Source organism: Heterodontus francisci, chromosome 11 (genome assembly GCF_036365525.1).
Source record: "Heterodontus francisci isolate sHetFra1 chromosome 11, sHetFra1.hap1, whole genome shotgun sequence".
Classification (NCBI taxonomy): Eukaryota; Metazoa; Chordata; class Chondrichthyes; order Heterodontiformes; family Heterodontidae; genus Heterodontus; species Heterodontus francisci.
In genome coordinates this window covers 95,065,748-95,084,002 of record NC_090381.1, presented here as the reverse complement: position 1 = coordinate 95,084,002, position 18,255 = coordinate 95,065,748, and the positions used below count along the sequence as shown (strand labels likewise).

At 42.1% G+C, this 18,255-nt stretch overlaps 1 protein-coding gene across 1 annotated transcript; it reads right to left on the bottom strand.

Moving 5' to 3' along the window:
- Window positions 1-554: 554 nt before the first annotated feature.
- On the bottom strand, window positions 555-15,196 carry LOC137374933 (rhodopsin kinase grk7-a-like). Its single transcript, XM_068041537.1, has 4 exons — window positions 14,594-15,196; window positions 13,128-13,565; window positions 6,076-6,347; window positions 555-900 (listed from the first exon to the last, which is right to left on the bottom strand). Exons 1-4 carry the CDS (start codon window positions 15,194-15,196, stop codon window positions 555-557), a joined length of 1,659 nt encoding a protein of 552 aa, XP_067897638.1.
- Between the last annotated feature and the right edge of the window lie 3,059 nt (window positions 15,197-18,255).

Below are 18,255 nucleotides of genomic sequence, written 5' to 3'. Positions count from 1 at the left end.
TTTCCTGTATATCTCACCCATACTTAATGTAGGAATGAAAAGCAAACAAATGCAGAACTCAAAAAGATCCAAATTAAGCAGTTTTGAGTTATCCTTCAAATTTATGAATTTTGCCCAAATTTGATCATTTTTTCACATTTTTGTTTATCCATCACAGAAATTGGCAATATACATGCTCAGAAAGTGAAAATGTATCTGAGCATGTCCACTTCTATTGAATGTTTCTTGTTATTTACTCCCTGCAGTTTGACAGGCGACTACAACAATAATAGTTGCCAAGTTTTAGAAAAATTGTTTTTACAATTTTTTTTTGTACTCTGCAACTATACTGCCAAGAATATATGTTTCCACTTTCCCTATAAGTCAGGTGGAGTAGTTAATTACTGCATGTATCTTTTTCCACTGGTGATATTGATTGAGAGCTGATGTCTGCGTCTGTATCTGCATGTCTTATTGGTCAGGTACAGAAGCAAATTCTGATCCCTACTTCTGGGCAGTCTGAAGGGGATAGAGTGCAGGAAAATAAGGAAAAGTTTGATGAAACATTTTTTCTTTCACAGAATTGTGCATACACCTGATTTTGCCTCCCCAGAGTCATTAGCTAATGCCTTTGACTCTCGCCTGGTAGGGTCATTGAGTTCATCAAAGAGGCCACATTCAATCATTTCTTCCTGCCAGGGGATGGTGACAGCACCTGTAGAAAATTTCTTGTGGAACTGCTTATCCTGGTCAGTGATGTCAACACCTTTGATCTCAGAAAAATCAGCAATGTCTCCAATATCCTTACAATAAACCGTACAGGGGTCTGGGACAAAAGGAGGATCAATAAGTCCAGCTTCTAACCGTTGAAAGTTGATTGATTTGAAGAAAGGGTGATTTCTAGGATCATCATTGTCTCCCCTAAAATGAAAAGATGGTACATAATATATGATTAACCTACATTTTCAGTTGTTATTGTTCAGGTGTTATACAAACCAAACATCATTTGGTCAGTTTCAGAAAAAAATTGGTGTGAAGTCATGATACCTGATGAGCTTTTATGGTACACTTTTATCAGTAAGCATTTCATTTCCTTTACTTCCATGAAGGAAGAATTTGGAGATTTGACTGAGTACCAAGGAAGTCATTCACAGAGAGATCAGATTTGTAAACCTTCAAACCTATCATTTAGTCCAGAATTACAAAAGAAAATCTGGAAAAAATGTACGGTATGAAAATCATGTTAAAATACACACCTTTATTTTGTGCATTGTTGAGTACTGGTTTGTCCAGTCACCATACCCAATGTTCCAGTCAAATTACTTAGATATTAGAGGAATGTTTTGGGAAAAGTTCATGAAAACATATTGTCAATTTGCCTAATTATCTAACAGTCTCATGTAAAGGAAAAAATAGAATTAGATATTTTTCTTTGTGACCTACCAATGGCTGAAGGTGATTGCAGCCATTAACCTTTGTTGAAAAGGGGTAAAGGTTGCCTTGTTAAGAGTTATGCTATGAGGACATGAACAAGGGACCATTTAGGAATCTGTACCCAGTGATCGACTATTTTGGATATTACAGCCAATATACATGTAACAGACATCATGATAACATGTGAGGGATTAAAATTGATCTTTGGCGAGAGTGCAAAATGAGCGATAGCAAATTGGCAGCACATTTTCCATCGAAAAGAAATTCAGGTGCAGTATGGAATGGATTTACTATCATCAATTTTATGCTATCACCAAACATCAATTTACAGTGCTATAATTTAAATTGTTGAATAAGATACAGATAGGTTGCAGATCAGCACTGATCTCATTGAACGGCAGAACAAGCTCAAGGGGCTAAATGGCCTACTCCACAAGATACCACAAGACAGAATTCCAAAAAGTGACGCATAAAATTAGTGGTAATTTTTGACAAAGTTAGCAAAGCAAATTGTAAATTTGTATGCCCAGTTGGGTGAAAATAAATCCATTGCAAGCTGACATATAGGGGAAGATTTGGGGTGAAATGCCCCACTTCTCGGCAGGATAGTGGGCTTGTGACATTGCTGTATTTTCCTGTTTCAGGATTCATCTGGTGTGCATGTTGGGCTCCTGATGGAATCCCTGCTGCCTACAGGAAGGAATGTTGCTGCAGAAGAATATCTCCATTTTTTGTTTTTTAAGGCTACAGCCAAAATCCAGGCCACTACAAGGCCCTTCCTTTCTATTCACTGACTTGAGGGAATAAACTATGGCTGCTCAGGATCTGTTGCCACATTTATCTTAGGGTTCACAAAGACAGTGGTGGCAAGAAGGAAGATTAGCTGAGAATCCAGCTCCACAGATATTGACAGGGAAAAGGAGGAATCCAGCAGTCAAGGAGAACTATAAAAAGCAACAAAGAAATGCAATGAATGGAATAAGAGATGCAAAAAGGAATATGAAATAAACTTGCAAGGGATAGCAAAACTAACAGCAAAAGTTTTTATAATTATATTAAAAGAAAGAGTGGTAGGGGCACACGTGGGGCTGGATTTTATCTGCTCGCCGCCATACTCGGCAGCAAGCTTGAAAAAAGGCACGGCACACGCGTGAGTGGTGCGCCGCTGAGTCCCGTGATATTTTGCGCAGCAGTTCATTTACATGGAGGGGATGGAATGCCGGCCTCCGATGAAATAGAGGGGGCAGCTGCTCCGTCCCTGGCAACGGCATCCAGCGCCACCGTGCAGGCGCCATTTTTAAAGTGCTTCAAACCCTTCACTTTAATTTAAAATTTTTAAAGGTTCCACTCCTATAAAAATGGCAATAACATTTTAATTTAACTTTGAAGATCCTCTCCCATCCCCCCCACTGAGTACTCAGTAAAGAAATTAACCTATTCCCTCAAAAAAACACTTTTTGCTATTACGAACCTTCCCCCTGAACTTCAGCACCTTGGTCCCTCAACCCCTTCCCACCATCCCCACAACCAATCAGAACAGTTTTCCCCGCTCCCCCCACCCTGAAAATTTCACTCCACCGCCCAGTGTCACGCCTCGGATCTCTGTACAGAGATCTGAAGGTGCAGGAGTTCCGGCCACCGGCTGGAATATCTGCATGGGATGGCCGTCGAGACAAGGTAAGTGCTTTTGCATGTATTTAAATTCATTTTAATATTTAAATGAAGGCCCACTGAGCAGCAGGAGGGCTACACTGAGGCCTCGCTGCCGCTGGTAAAATGCGGCAAGGCCTTCCCAGCATCGAGGCCTGTGGTGGGCCTCTTCCGGATGTATTTTCGGGGCCCCCCCGTCACGACCCCCGATGTCGGAGGGCTGGTAAAATTCAGCCCGTGTACCCATCCAAGACAAAGGTAGTTGATACTATAATGGGTAATAAGGAAATAGCAGATTTGTTAAATGAATACATTGTATCCATTTTAACAATAAAGGAAGAGGATGAAATACCAGCAATACTAGAGAACCTAAAAATAAGTCAAGGTGATGAACTTATAGGTGGTAAGTAACATTTATGTCATACAAGTGCCAGGCAATTACCATCTCCAACAAGAGAGAATCTAACCATCTCCCCTTGACGTTCAATGGCATTACCATCGCTGAATCCCACTATCAACATCCTGAGAATTACCATTGATCAGAAACTTAACTGGACCAGCCGTATAAATACTGTGGCTAAAAGAGCAGATCAGAGACTGGGAATTCTGCAGCAAGTAACTCACTTTCTGACTCCCCAAAACCTGTCCACCATCTACAAGGCACAGGTCAGGAGTATGATGGAATACTCATCACGTGCCTGGATGACTGCAACTCCAACAACACTCAAGAAACTTGAAACTATTCAAGACAAATCAACCCGCTTGATCAGCAACCCCTCCTCCACCTTAAACATTCAATCCCTCCACCACCAGCACACAGTGGCTGCAGTGTGTACCATCTACAAGATACACTGCAGCAACTTGTCAATCCTCCTTTTACAGCAGCTTCTAAACCCCCAACCTCTACCACCTAGAAGGACAAAGGGAAATGGTGCATGGGAACACCACCACCTGCAAGTTCTCCTCCATGCCACACACCATCCTGAGTTGCAACTATATCACTGTTACTGGGTCAAAATCCCGGAACTCTCTTCCAAACAGCACTCTGGGTGTAACTACACCACATGGGCTGCAGTGGTTCAAGAAGGCAGTTCACCAGCACCTTCTTAAGGGCAATTAAGGATGGGCAATAAATGCTGGCCTAGCCAGCAACATTCACATCTCATGAATGAATAAAGAAAACAAAAGACTTACTCCTGCTCCTCTGGGAAAGGAGTGGTCAACTGCCCCCTGCAGGGGTAGTTGGAGAGAGATTGAGGCCCAGGCAAGAACGCAGTGGTCGATATCACCAACTGTTTCACCCCATTTTCCAATTTCAAGTGGGGATAATGATGGGAAATGGTGTGAATTTAAACAGTAAATTATGGCAGTGTGTATAATTAAAATAATGGATGAATTAGATCAGAGGATAAGAAACAGAAAATTGATTTGAAAACACTGTAAATGTTGTCATCGATTTAATCAAATTGAATTTACAGTGTCCACTTTGCAGGGAAATACAATGGCCGGAATTTTACGCCAACCCAGCGAGCCGGATGCTGGTGAGGGTGTGGCGTAAAATTGAGCGGGAAGCTCCGGGAGGCATTCCTGACCTGCTCCCGCCTCCTCCCCGCTTTACATGGGCCGCGGGGAAGGGGGGGTGGGTGGCGAGAAATGGGTCGCCTGCCCCAGGCCAATCAAGGCCCTAAGTGGCCACTTAAGGGCCTTCGTCCACCTCCATGGTATTTTACCCGTGACAAGTGGGCATCCGGGAGATGTGAAAGGCCACCCAGTGATACTTGGCAGCCTCTCAGTGCACCGGGGGTGGGGGGGGGCCTGACAATTGGGCACAGGGAAGGTCTGTGATAGGGTGGAGGGCAAGAGGGATTAAATGACTAAAGGTTTCATGGTGCAGGGCCAAAGGGAGTGGTAATAGGACAAGTAAATAAAGAAACTGATGTGTCTAGAGGAGGTGTGAATGGCAGGATCCTGAATAGCTGCCATCCAAAAGAAAAGTAAATAAGAGAAAAGTGAGGAAAAAAAACAAACAGCCAGCAAATTTTCCAATCAGCCTGTGGGCCTCCCACAGCATCAGGAACAGCCAGCTGCATGAAGGTGGCCTCTCAGCAGCAGCCCGGGGGCTCCTCCACAATGATCGTCCAGCAGCTGTGGCTATTTTTTAATTTAAAAGTTTAAAAATTTACTGAGAGGGAACTTTAAGATGGAGTCAACCTCTCTCTCTTATCTGAAATGGCAGGCTGCAGCTCCTCCTGTGCTGGAAGGCATCCTAATGGCCCCCCCAGCTTCAAGAGCCCTCCAGCCATCCTTAATTGGACAGTGGGCCAGCCCTCTGGCCACTAATTGTCCAATTCAGGGAAAATCACTACAAGGTGACTGTTCCCCATTTTGTGCAGATGTGGGGGGTGGGGGGGTGGGCAAGAGGCCAACTATTCAATTTAAGTATTTTGGGGCAGGGCGGGGGACGGGGCTACCATTTATTTTCTGTGTATTGGTGGCAGTGGGGTGGGGGGGGGCACCTGACAGGTCACACATTTATGTACAGTGTAGTGGGGGAGGGGCGTTGTTCCAGGGCTGAACTTTGTACTCTCTTTAAAAGAGCCGCCGCGTGCTAAATCATCGCGGCATGGCGATGCGCGGCCTGTGTATGTGGGCCACCATAAAATTCAGCCCAGTGTGGGTCGCGTCCTCCATTTGACCCCAACAGTGGGGTCCCGACCCAAAACCCAAAATCCTGCCCTCTGTTTCTCTCTCCACAGATGCTGGCAGACCAGCTGAGTGTTTCCAGCATTTTCTGTTTGTATCACATTATATGAGTGACTCTGGGATACAAAGGAGTATCTAAATGGGAAAGAATAATGTTATGTAATATTAATGATATTGTTGCAGATGGACATAATGGAAAGTACTCTTACTCAGCTGGCTACAGGAAATGGACATATGCCTTATTTCTGGTTTTAATTGCATTTCAGAGTATGTAGCATTGTGGTGATGTATGTATTTCAAGCTCCTTACCTGCAGCCTAAACGTTCTTCTGAGTTCTTTGCTAAAAACAGTCTGCAAATTTCTTTTGACTCCTCTGTGAAGTTGGGGTGCTCATATTTCACTTCATCTTCCAGTGTTCTCCTTTTTACTTCATCTTTACTGACCTTCTCTTTGTAATCTTTGAAAGGTGTTCGGCCTGCAATCATTTCATATATGCTGCATCCCAGAGCAAACCAATCCACAGGGTATTTGTACATTTCTTCTTTTAAGATTTCCGGAGCCATATAACCATTAGTTCCAGCCTGCAGTAAAAAAAAATTGTTCATTTACAAGTTTATAAATAAATGCAAAAGATAATTAAACTAATTAAAACTAATTAGTTTGACTATTAAACTAATTGAAATTTATTTGCCATATATTCCCAATGAAATTGTTTATTTACCAATAACTGGGTGCCATAAGTCTACATAATGTGAGATGCAATCTTTGTAATGTGGGTGTAATGAAAATGCACCAATGTTGTGCATGGAAATACTGTATTAATGTACACTTATTGTTTTAGGCAGTGATTACAATACTGTATTGTAATAAAGTTTGGATGGCATCACAATCTGAAAGATTGAAACTGAAACAGTTGAAAATCCATATTTAGGCTTAAAAGTAAATTCAGTAATCAGAGTGCAATCTAGAACTGGAACAGTAAAAATGAGTCATGGGTGCAACTAGATGCAGCAAAAATCAACCTGCACTTAAAATTCCAAAATACTGCTGTTAAAAAAAAATAAAATAGAATAAGATGGACTAATATTGATTTGCATTGGCATTTATTTTGCAAAGTTCATTATTTGTTGCAAGTTTCACATTCCAAAAAATGTTTCTAGTCTTTAATTCTCTTCACTCTAATATTTAACTTTATTTCATTCTTTTTATTCATTTTGCTTCTTTCTTTCCCGTTTCATTTGTTCCTTTTCACCTTTATTTCTTTTTCCTTTCTCTAACTTTACTGTCAGTTTCTCCCCATATGCTTTCTCCTCTGCTGACCTATCCTGGAAAACAGTACCATGGTCATTGGTAGCCCCTATGATCTTGCACAAAAGGCCATTTTTCTATTAATTCAGAGATTCAGTGATAGTGAGTTATTCAACCATACGGCCCATCCTAACTGAGCCCCGTCTTCACTCAACTACAGTGCCAATATGGATTGCTAGGAAAGAGTCAGCATGAGGAACCCTGGCTGTTTTGTTTCTAGGCTAGGGACACAGATTCCTCAGCATTGCCCTGGCTGAGATAAGCCAGCAAAGATTAGAGATAAAAAGTAACAGCATAATACCACTGAGCCACTGGGGGAGATTACCACTTATTTCTGTGTTTTCCCCTTTCTCATTATTCTTCTGTTTCCTTTAGTGCATAACTTGTTTTCTGATTCTCATATTTTATTTTCATGTCTCCGTGTCCTCCTGGTTCTATTGTCATTCCAATAATTTGGCCATTCTTCATTCGCTTGCCCCACCAGCTCAACAACATATACCAGTAGCAATTGCCGATCCAGTATCACAGCATCTTCATTCCTCTGTCCTACTTTACTAAAAGTCTTTAATGTTGCATGAGCCATGCAGTTATCATTCCGAACTGAGGAGATATGCAGTTGACAGTGGGCTGAATGTAAACCATGGTGGTCAGCCCGCGCAAACCGCTCGTCGCGGAGTCACCGCGATATTGAACACGGCAACTCATTTAAATGACCGGGGTGGATCGTGCCCCCCCCAATGACATGGAGGGGGTGGGCAGTCCGTCCCCGGCAACGGCGTCAGGCATCACTGCACAGGTGCTAATGCCATTTTTAAAGGGCTTCGAGTCTGACATAATTTAAACTTTTAAAGAAAAATGACTTTAAAAAATTGAATGAAGTTATCCCGACCCTCTCCCACCCCCAATGATTATTAAATTCATTACTTGCCCTCTCCCCTCACAAAAAAACTTACCTTGTGCTCTTGACCTTCCCCCCTCCCCCACAAAGTTCATAAACTTTAAACTTTACCCCTTCCCACCACCCCCTAGACCAATCAGAAATGTTTGGCGCCCCTCCTCCCCACCCTGAAAACTTACCTGCACCCCCCTTCCCACTAGTGTTCCGCCTCGTAACAGACAGGAATCCGAAAGCGCGGGAGTGGCAGCCATTGGCACGAATATCGCACCGGGACCGAAGGTGGGAGGGGTAAGTAATTAATTAATTACTTTTAATAAATTAACATATTTAAATTATGATCCCTTTGCCAAACGGTGGAGTGGGGGTGGGGGTTGCCACGAGGCCTCGCCACCGGCGGAAATATGGGGCTGGCCGTCCTGGCGCCAAGGCCCATGACGGGCCTCTCAGAGGCATTTTCCAGCCCCACCCAACTACAACCCCTGACGTTGGGGCGGTGAGGGTTGGGTGGTCTGTGAAAGTCGCCCCAGTGTTTCTGAGCTCTCCCAATATTACTATTTACTAAAAACCACATGAGGATGGGAATAGGCAACTTCCTGGGAGATCATCTCAGGCTTTATTAATCACCTGAAGTGCAGTTTCTGCACTCTCATTAATGCATAAACCACCGAAACTTCACTTTCTGATTTATGATGCCATTGTTCTTGCTTTGTTGCACACTTCCACCTAACTATTAAACTTCCCATGTTTTAAATAAGGAGACCAATTTAATAATATTTTAGATCTTACCCAATGAGCTACAAATTAATGTTGCACATTATTAATGTTACATAGTTATTAATGAGGGACGTGTTAAATTTCATTTTTTTGTCCACAGTTCTGCAGTTGAAACCAAGGACACTTATGTTTGCACAAGTGTAGAAGCTTAAATGGAATTGAGAGGATTTTCTGCGATAAACCAAATACTGTATTCCAAAAATAGTTAAGCTAATTTCAGTAATTTTCCATATTGAAATTAATATATGACCTGGGTTCCAAATATCAATGGCAGACAATCTAACATTAATTCTTTAGATATATCTATTGAATAGCTTAATCAAGTTCGCATTTGATTGCAACATTTTATAAAATTTGTGACAGTTATTCTTAAAATTGGGTTCAATACAATTTGTCAGTAATTTACAAAGAGTGTTCAAACCGTGAAATTGGTTGATACTTTGTAAGACAAATGTTATTTACTTATTATTACAGTATTGGTAGGCAGGGCAGAGGTCACTCTGTGGTCACTCAAAAATGAGTAAATGTTGCATTTATAGCATTAATGATCTGGATATTGTGCTCAGCGGTGAGTGTGTGGCGGTCACCATTCATTATGTTTATAGCTACCAGCAGACTTTTAGTGGCCTTTTGTGCAGCCGCCTATGGTAATTAGAAAGCCATTTCTAATTAATGGGAATGGTAGCATAGTGGTAATGTTACTGGACTTGTAAATCAGAGACCCCACACTAATCCTCTGGAGACGTGAGTTCAAATCCCGCCACAGCAGCTGGTGGAACTTAAGTTCAAATAATTAATAAATCTGGATATTAAAAAAATGAAACTACCAGAATATTATAAAAACCCATCTGGTTCACTAATGCCCTTTAGGGAAGGAAATCTGCTATTCTTACCCGTTCTGGCCTACATGTGACCTCAGACCCACAGCAATGTGGTTGACTCTTAATTGCCCTCTGAAATGTCCTAGCAAACCGCTCAGTTATATCAAACTGCTGCAGAAAAGTTGAAGAATAAAACTGGATGGCTACCTGGCATCGACCTAGGCATTGGACACGACAAAGGCACACCCTGCCTAGTCAGCCCTGCAATGTCCTCCTCTCTAACATGTCGGGACTTTTGACTAGTCCCACAGACTAGTCAGGCAACAGCCTGACCTAGTCATATTCACCAAATCATACCTTCCAGCCAAAGTCCCTGACTCCTCCATCACCATCCCCAGCAGAAACAGCCCAGTGGTATGCAGTAAGGAGGGAGTTGCCCTGAGACTCCTCAACATTGACTCCGGACCCCATGAAGACTAATGGTATCAGGTCAAACATGGTCAAGGGAACCTCTGCTAATTACCACCTACTGCCCTCCCTTAGCTGATGAATCAGTACTCCTCCATGTTGAACACCAGTTGGAAGAAGCAGTGAGGGCAGCAAGAACACAGAATGTACTCTGGGTGGGGCCTTCAATGCCCATCATCAAGAGTGGCTGGGTAGCACCACTACTGACTGAGCTGGCCAAGTCCTGAAGGACATAACTGCCAGACTGGGCCTGTGGCAGGTGGTGAGAGAACCAACAAGAGGGAAAAAGCTGCTTGAACTTGTCCTCACCAATCTACCTGCCGCAGATGCATCTGTCCATAACAGTATTGGTAGGAGTGACCACCGTATAGTCCTTGTGGAGTCGAAGTCCTGTCTTCACATTGAGGATACCCTCCATTTTGTTGAGTGACACGACCACCCTGCTAATTGGGATAGCTTCAGAACAGATCTAGCAGCTCAAAACTGGGCATCCATGAGGTGCTGTGGGCCATTAGCACAGCAGAATTATATTCAACCACAATATGTAACCTCATGACCTGGCATATCCCTCACTCTAACATTACCATCAAGCCAGAGGATCAACCCTGGTTCAGTGAGGAGTGTAGGAGAGCATGTCAGGAGCAGCACCAGGCTGAGGTGCCAACCTGGTGAAGATACAACACAGGACTAATTGCATGCCAAACAGCAGAAGCAGCATGTGATAGACAGAGAAAGTGATCCTACAACCAGTGGATCAGATCAAAGCTCTGCAGTCCTGCCACATCCAGTCATGAATGGTGGTGGACAATTAAACAACTAACCAGAGGAGGAGGCTCCACAAATATCCCCATCCTCAACGATGGGGGTGCCCAGCACATCTGTGCAAAAGGCAAACTGAAGTATTTTCAACTATCTTCAGCCAGAAATACCAACTGGATGATCCATCTCGGCCTCCTCCTGAGGTCCTCAGCATCACAGTTGCTCATTTTCAGCCATTTCGATTCATTCTCCATTATATGAGAAAGGGTTGAAGGCACTGGATACAGTAAAGGCTATGAATCCTGACAACATCCCGGTTGTAGTACTGACAACTTGTGCTCAAGAACTAGCCATGCCCCAAGCCAAGCTGTTTCAGTACAACTACAATCCTGGTGTCTACCCAACAATGTGGAAAATTGCCCAGGTATGTCCTTTCCACAAAAAGCAGGACAAATCCAATCCAGCCAATTACCACCCCATCAGTTTACTCTCAATGATCAAATGAGTGATGGAAGTTTTCATTGACAGTGCTATCATGGCACTTACTCAACAATAACCTACTCACCGGCACACAATATGGGTTCCACCAGGGCCACTCAGTTCCAGACCTCATTACAGCCTTGATCCAAATATGGAAAAAAGAGCTGAACTCCAGAGGCAAGGTGAGAATGACTGCCCTTGTCATTAAGGCAGCATTTGACCAAGTATGGCATCAAGGAGCCCTAGCAAAACTGGAGTCAATGGGAATCACGGGGAAAACTCTCCATTGGTTGGAGGCATACCTTGCACAAAGGGAGATGGTTGTGCTTGTTGGAGGCCAATCATCTCAGCCCCAGGGCATCGCTGCAGCAGTTCCTCTGGGTAGTGTCCTCGGCCCAACCATTCAGCTGCTTCATCAATGAACATCCCTCTATTATCAGGTCAGAAATGGGGATGTTTGCGGATGATTGCACATTGTTCAGTACCATTTGCTACTCCTCAGATACTGAAGCAGTCCATGCCCACTTGTAGCAAGACCTGGACAACATTCAGGCTTGGGTTGTTAAGTGGCAAGTAACATTTGCATCACATAAGTGCCAGGCAATGACCATCTCCAACAAGAGAGAATCTAACCATCTCCTCTTGACATTCAATAGGATTACCATCACTGAATACAACACCACCAACAACGTGGGGGATCACCATTGACCAGAAACTTAACTGGACCAGCCACATAAATACTGTGTCTACAAGAACAGGTCAGAGACTGGGAATTCTGTGGTGAGTAACTCACCTCCTGACTTCCAAAAGCCTGTCCACTACACAAGTCAGGAGTGTGATGGAATACTCTCCACTTGCCTGAATGAGTGCATCAAAACAACACTCAAGAAGCTCGACATCATCCAGGACAAAATGGCCCACTTGAGCAGCACCCCATTCACTACCTTAAACATTCACTCCTTCCACCACAGGTGTACAATGGTAGCAGTCTGCACCATATACAAGATGCACTGCAGCAACTCGCCAAGGCTCCTTCAACAGCACCTACCAAACCGGCGACCTCTACCACCCAGATGTACAAGGGCAAATGGCACATGGGAACACCATGTCCTGCAAGTTCCCCTCCAAGCCACACACTATCCTGACTTGGAACTATATCGCCATTTCTTCACTGTCGCTGGGTCAAAATCCTGGAACTCCCTCCCGAACAACACTGTGGGTGTACCTATACCACATGACCTGCAGAAGTTCAAGAAAGCGGCTCACCCCCACCTTGTCAAGGACAAATAGGGATAGGCAACAAAAGCTGGCCTTACTAGTGACACTCACACCCTATGAACAAGGTTATTTTGAAAATAGATAAGACTTACCACACTGTTAAGAATTCACTTACACTTGAATGGGCAAAATCTAAATTCTTTTAGTGTGTTTATTATCCATGGGTATGCACCGCAACATCACGGCCTTCATGTGTTTACATACCAAATCTATCGGTGAGGTACCAGTATAGTGCAGCTTGTGAAGGAACAGGGCAAATCTGACAGCAACTTCCTGATTTCCACATTGCAGTGCAAGTGTGTGGATGTGGGAAGTTGCTACCCAACTTACTCCTATTCCCATTTCAAAATCCAGGATAATGTGGATTTTACAACAGAATTACACTGAAGAAGTCAAACTAATTCCAGCAATATAATTAGTGAATTTCTCTAATCTGCTAACATAACAATAAAATAAGTACTTTATTGGCATATTTGTAATTGGATTTTACCCGATGGCATGATGAGATTTACAAATTTCTAGACCATAATAATTTTGTATGTGCCCGTGTGTCTACTGTGCCCGTTTGTACTTACAGTATGGTTAATGGCTTTGTCTTCCTTCACTTGGACTGCAAGGCCCAAATCTGAGAGCCTGCAGTTGCCATTGTTATCCAGGAGGATGTTCTCAGGTTTCATGTCACGGTACACAATATTCATCGAGTGCAGGTGTAAGATTCCACAGGTAATCTGGGCTGTGTAAAATATTGTACGGTTCATTTCGATTCCTTTTGCTCCAATGTTGTAAATATGAAATTTTAGATCTCCTCCATTCATCAAGGTTATGACCAAGCAGAGGTAGTTCTTGTTCTCATAAGCGTAGGCTAGATTGACAATAAATCGACTGTTCACCTTTTCCAAGATTTCCTTCTCAAGGAGGGCCATGTCCTCCCCATGCTTCTTTTTCAGTCGCTTCTTGTCTAACTGTTTACAGGCATACATTTTGCCACTTATTTTCACTTGTATAGCACACACCTGAACCAGGCAAAGTTTGACACTTTTAATTAAAACAATAATATCTCTTAATCCATTTAATTTAAACTTTAGACAATTCTCGCGCAAATCCAAAAGGATAAACAATACTTATGACAACAAATAAAAATATTGTTTGTTGTATATCCTTTCATTTGATTGAACATATCTAAATGCTAAGATGCCTCATTTACTTACTCGAAAAATAATTATTTTGAAACAAATTGCTCGATAATTATTTTTTTCAAGACTTTGGCAGAATTTTTGTACCGGGGTTGGGACCCTGATATATGATGAATTTCCGGAACCTGCATCGTGTGAATGTCAGACGCCTGATGTGATTTCAGTTGGGATGGTCAATTAGTGGCCAGGGAGCGCACTCACTGCCCAATTAAGGACAGCGGGCTGGCTCCCAAGGATGGAGAGTCAATAGGATGTCCTCCAGCATTGACACATCGGCAGCCCCACCGTCCAAGGTCAGCACTGCCAATGCCTGTAGAGAGAAAGGGTGCCTCACGATGGAGCTTCCCTCAAGAGAAGCCAAATAATTTTCAATCAAAAAAGGCCACAGCTGCCAGGCTGTCATCTTAGAGGGGCAACCTCTCCACTGGACAGCCAGCGGCCGCAGCTGTCGCCTGATAGCCATGGCAGGTGCTGGGAGGGGGGTGGGGGGTCCCTAGCAGGATGGAGTGCTGCCTAGCCCCCAACCCCCTCAGTCTGCCGCCGGGAGGCCACCTCCAACCCCTGGCCATATTTCGGCCTCTGTGGGGGGGGCCACAAGCCGACTGGAAAATTCTAGTCAGCTTCTGCTGAGTGGCCCTAGTAGGCTATTTTATTGTCCTCACAGGCTATCCACTGCTTGTGGGGAGGTAGTTGTCACCCCCCTGCTCATCCCAGAACAAAAATGTCCCAGAGGTGGAAATGTGCTGGCCACCCAGCATGCCACATGCTGATGCCAATTTTCACTCCTTCCCTCCTCAGACGAAAATCAAAAATTCTTCCCATTAAATTCTACAAAATAGAGATCTTACCTCTCCGAATCCCCCTTTGCCTAAAACTCTGAATTGATAAAAGTACTTATCAGTTATAGGCTGCCGTTCATAGGTCTTCCATTGCAAGTACTTGGTAAAAAATGGACTGTTTTGAAAGTCTTGGAAAGGTTGTCCCATGAGGAACCTTTGAGATTCTGATTGAGCCAGAGCCAGGAGTTCCTCCAAGTCCTTTTCTGCTGCATCTTTACATTTATCAGCCAGTTCTTGGCTGAGGAAGGAGAGGTAATTTTTAGAATCAGATTTCAGAAAGTTAGTCACAATGTTCTGCCGCAGGTTATTCTTTACCCCATTTTCAGCCAGATAAAAGTTGGTAACTTCATTTACAAAATCAACAGCAACTTGATATTCAGGGACTGTTGCTGTAAACTGATGAAACAACTTCCTGCCAATTGGTTGTTGTTCACACACATTCTCATATACAATGCTGATATTTTGCCTCACTAAAACACTTTGCTGATGGCTTGGTAAAGCCAAACTTTTTCGCCTCTTTCGCATTTTCTCGATATCTCCATCCACACTTTTTCTGGCTTGCAGATAAACCGTGTTAGCAATTAGGTTATCGAGTGCTCCCATATCACACATGTTGCTTTGTCTTGTAGATCCTCACTTGGTGTGAAAACGTCTGATAGTTTGTCTGCACCTTGTGTAGCTATGAACAAACAGAGTTCTTGTACCGTTAAATACCTCACGGATTTCCCTAAGTACCTTTAAGCATTCTATTCAGGGATTATGATGCCTAAGAGGTTTCTATCTTAAGCAGATTTCAATTTTCTATTTTCGTTGTCAGTGGTGTTTACGAAATGCATTTCATAACATATTTAAATAGGTGATCAGCTAGACATCAATTGAGTTCAGCAGCTTTCATAACTTGTCCTTCATATTATGAAATAGTTTTTCGTAACCATTTGAACTGCAGCATGAATCTTTGAAAACTGATTCTGTCCAGAACAGACTAATTTGAAGTAACCTTAAGAAAAAAGACCTATGCAAAAATTTTGGATACTTACAAACTGAAGTATAGATGCGTGTCATGTAGCTTCTTTGCATGTTACAAAGATGTGGCTTAGAGCAGGATAATTCTGTCACAAGGTTATTGTAATTGTATCTAAATCCCAGGCTCCTGTTCTATGGGGGCTGATAGAAAAAACAGCAGTCTACAGCGATATATTAATTTAAAGCAAACTGTAACTCTGATGTGATATGTTATTGTAGTTAGTGCATGAATAATTATAAGAAAATAGTATGACTGAAATTAACTATTGTGTACAAAAAATAAAAAGCTGCTACCAAAATATTTTAAAAATATTATTTTAAATGAGAAAAGTTTGAGGTGCTGTTATACTATAGCGAGCAATTTCAGCAGTTGATTTTTAAATAGGCACAGCTTGGGTAGGAGGGTCTGTATTTTCAAGCATTTTTAAATAACCTCTGGGTAAAGATTATATAATGTCAGTAGGACAACAGACTCTGTGAGCACATTGTAATCCATGCAATGTGAAAGTTCCAAGTTCCTCTGAAGCTATAATGTAATTTGAAAAAATGAAAACTACTCCACAGTTGCAGTATAAATGTACCAACAATCTTTACTTGAGAACTTGTGCCTGTTCCAAAGAGATGTGAAACAGCCTTAGAAAAAGATTATAATCAAGAACCACAGTAGATTTTAACATTACTACATTAACAATTGGCAAAAGAAAGCAAAAGCACACAGAAAATGAAATTAATTTAAAGACAATTATGATCTCATATTACTGCCACCTGTCTGGTATTCATTTGAGGTGCACTAACATTTTAGCAGTGGCATTAATTCATTTAATACAATTCTATTACTCTTTACAAACCAGTGATTTTTGAACACCTGTTAAATTTTGTATGATTTTTAAACCTTTAAAACTGTCAATGCTGCCAGCTTAATCCTCTTTACATTTAAACACTTACCTGCTCAGCCAGCCTTTTAAAATATATTCCCACTTTCTCTGTCTCATGCCTTGCAGAGTCTCACAGCTGTGGCAGGCAATCTGCCCTTGGTTTTCTGCCACTGCTATATTTGAATGGCTGTTTGGGTATGCCCAGAAGAATTCCATGGTGACTCACACTACAATTTCCTCTCCTTCCCTTTGAGGAATTACCTACGCTCTGATTGGCACCTCCTCCTGACCAAAATTCTCAAGTGTGGAATCATTGGCACTAAGCCGTAACCAACCATTCTGTGCATAGCATATTAAAGCTTCAATGGCTGCCTTTAGCTATGCAATGCAGCAATCGGAGGAAATTGAATCACTGATAAAGAAACCAGACTTCAATCCAGTTTAAACTGATGGGATGGAAATCTCCGTCCTCTAAAGCTGCCATCCAGCTGGATGAGACCATCCAGTTTTTCAGTCAACCATTTGGAAATTTCGAAAATGTAAATCAGGCAACAACAGTCTGCAGTTATAGTGAAAGTCCATTTTCCACTTATATCTGTATCTTATGATGTGAAGCTATTGGTTGTTAAACTTGTCCATTTTTTATCACTAGCACGGCAAACATTAGAACTCAAGCCATGATTCTAGCTCTTTTTGAAACTGCCAGGCCTCCGATCTGGTTTTAAACTTCACAAAAAGCAATAACACTAACTTTCTCAGATACTCTTGGTCCTGAGTAAAATAGTTTGACCACTCAATGGCATAAAACTATCAATAATTCATTAAAAATTATATAGAATATTTACCAGAATCCTTCTGCAGCCAAAACCCAACAATATTTCACTGTTCATTTATGCTGTAAAGTTACTGAAACAATATAACACAATGGGCCAGATTTTGTAGTAAAAATAACAGTGAGGCTAACAGTGGTCATCATTATTAGTATGTAAACCAGATAGCAATTTCGAGCAACTGCACATGCACAGTTCACTGCAGAAATCAGGAAATTGCTGTCAGAGATGCTCTTCTGCTCCAGAAGCTGCACGATATTGGTATTTTGCCAAGAAATTCATCATTGAAATATATGGAATGAGCTAAAAGACGCACACTAAACTTGCCATAAGAAAGGACTTGTCCACATCTGGGATAAGTACCCTTTTAAAGGCATGATAAACCTTAATTACTGCCAAACAACCTCTCTGGCTCTGAGAATTAACTTTTACAAGAGTGGAGTCTCATTCCTTCAGATTTTAATTATTGTTGGAAATTTTAAGAAATGAAATTAAAAAAAAACTTTTCATGTATCTTAATCTAACCTTCTTTTCCCTCTCTTTATTTCACTGCCTGTACCTGATTTGAGATTGAATTATATATTCTGACACTTTCTAGTTCAGACACTCCACTGCTTATTAAGGATTCTTGAAGCTGATTGGTTAAGGAGATACAGAGTTTCTTATTCTCACACAGGTCCCAGATGCTCTGTCGAGGGCTCCGTGTTTATTGCTAGTTGGCTGACAGGAACTTCCAGTGCAAAAGCTGATGAAAAGTCTATGGTAAGTGCAAATGTAACGAATGGTGCCAATTCAACCCAATACTGATACAAGATAAAGATGTTACACATTTTACTAATACTGAAAGATACAGGGGTTCACTCGTATAATATTTCTAATACTGGCCTAGATTTTCGTTCAATGGCAGGATCAGCAATGCACGTCTTAAATTTCAGCATCTAGT

Coding starts and splice junctions, on each gene's coding strand:
- LOC137374933 (XM_068041537.1), bottom strand. CDS start 15,196: ATGTGTGATATGGGAGCACTCGATAACCTAATTGCTAACACGGTTTAT. Junction 6,348..13,127: donor ACAAAGCCATTAACCATACT/GTAAGTACAAAC, acceptor TTTTTACTGCAG/GCTGGAACTAATGGTTATAT. Junction 901..6,075: donor GAAGAACGTTTAGGCTGCAG/GTAAGGAGCTTG, acceptor TTTTCATTTTAG/GGGAGACAATGATGATCCTA.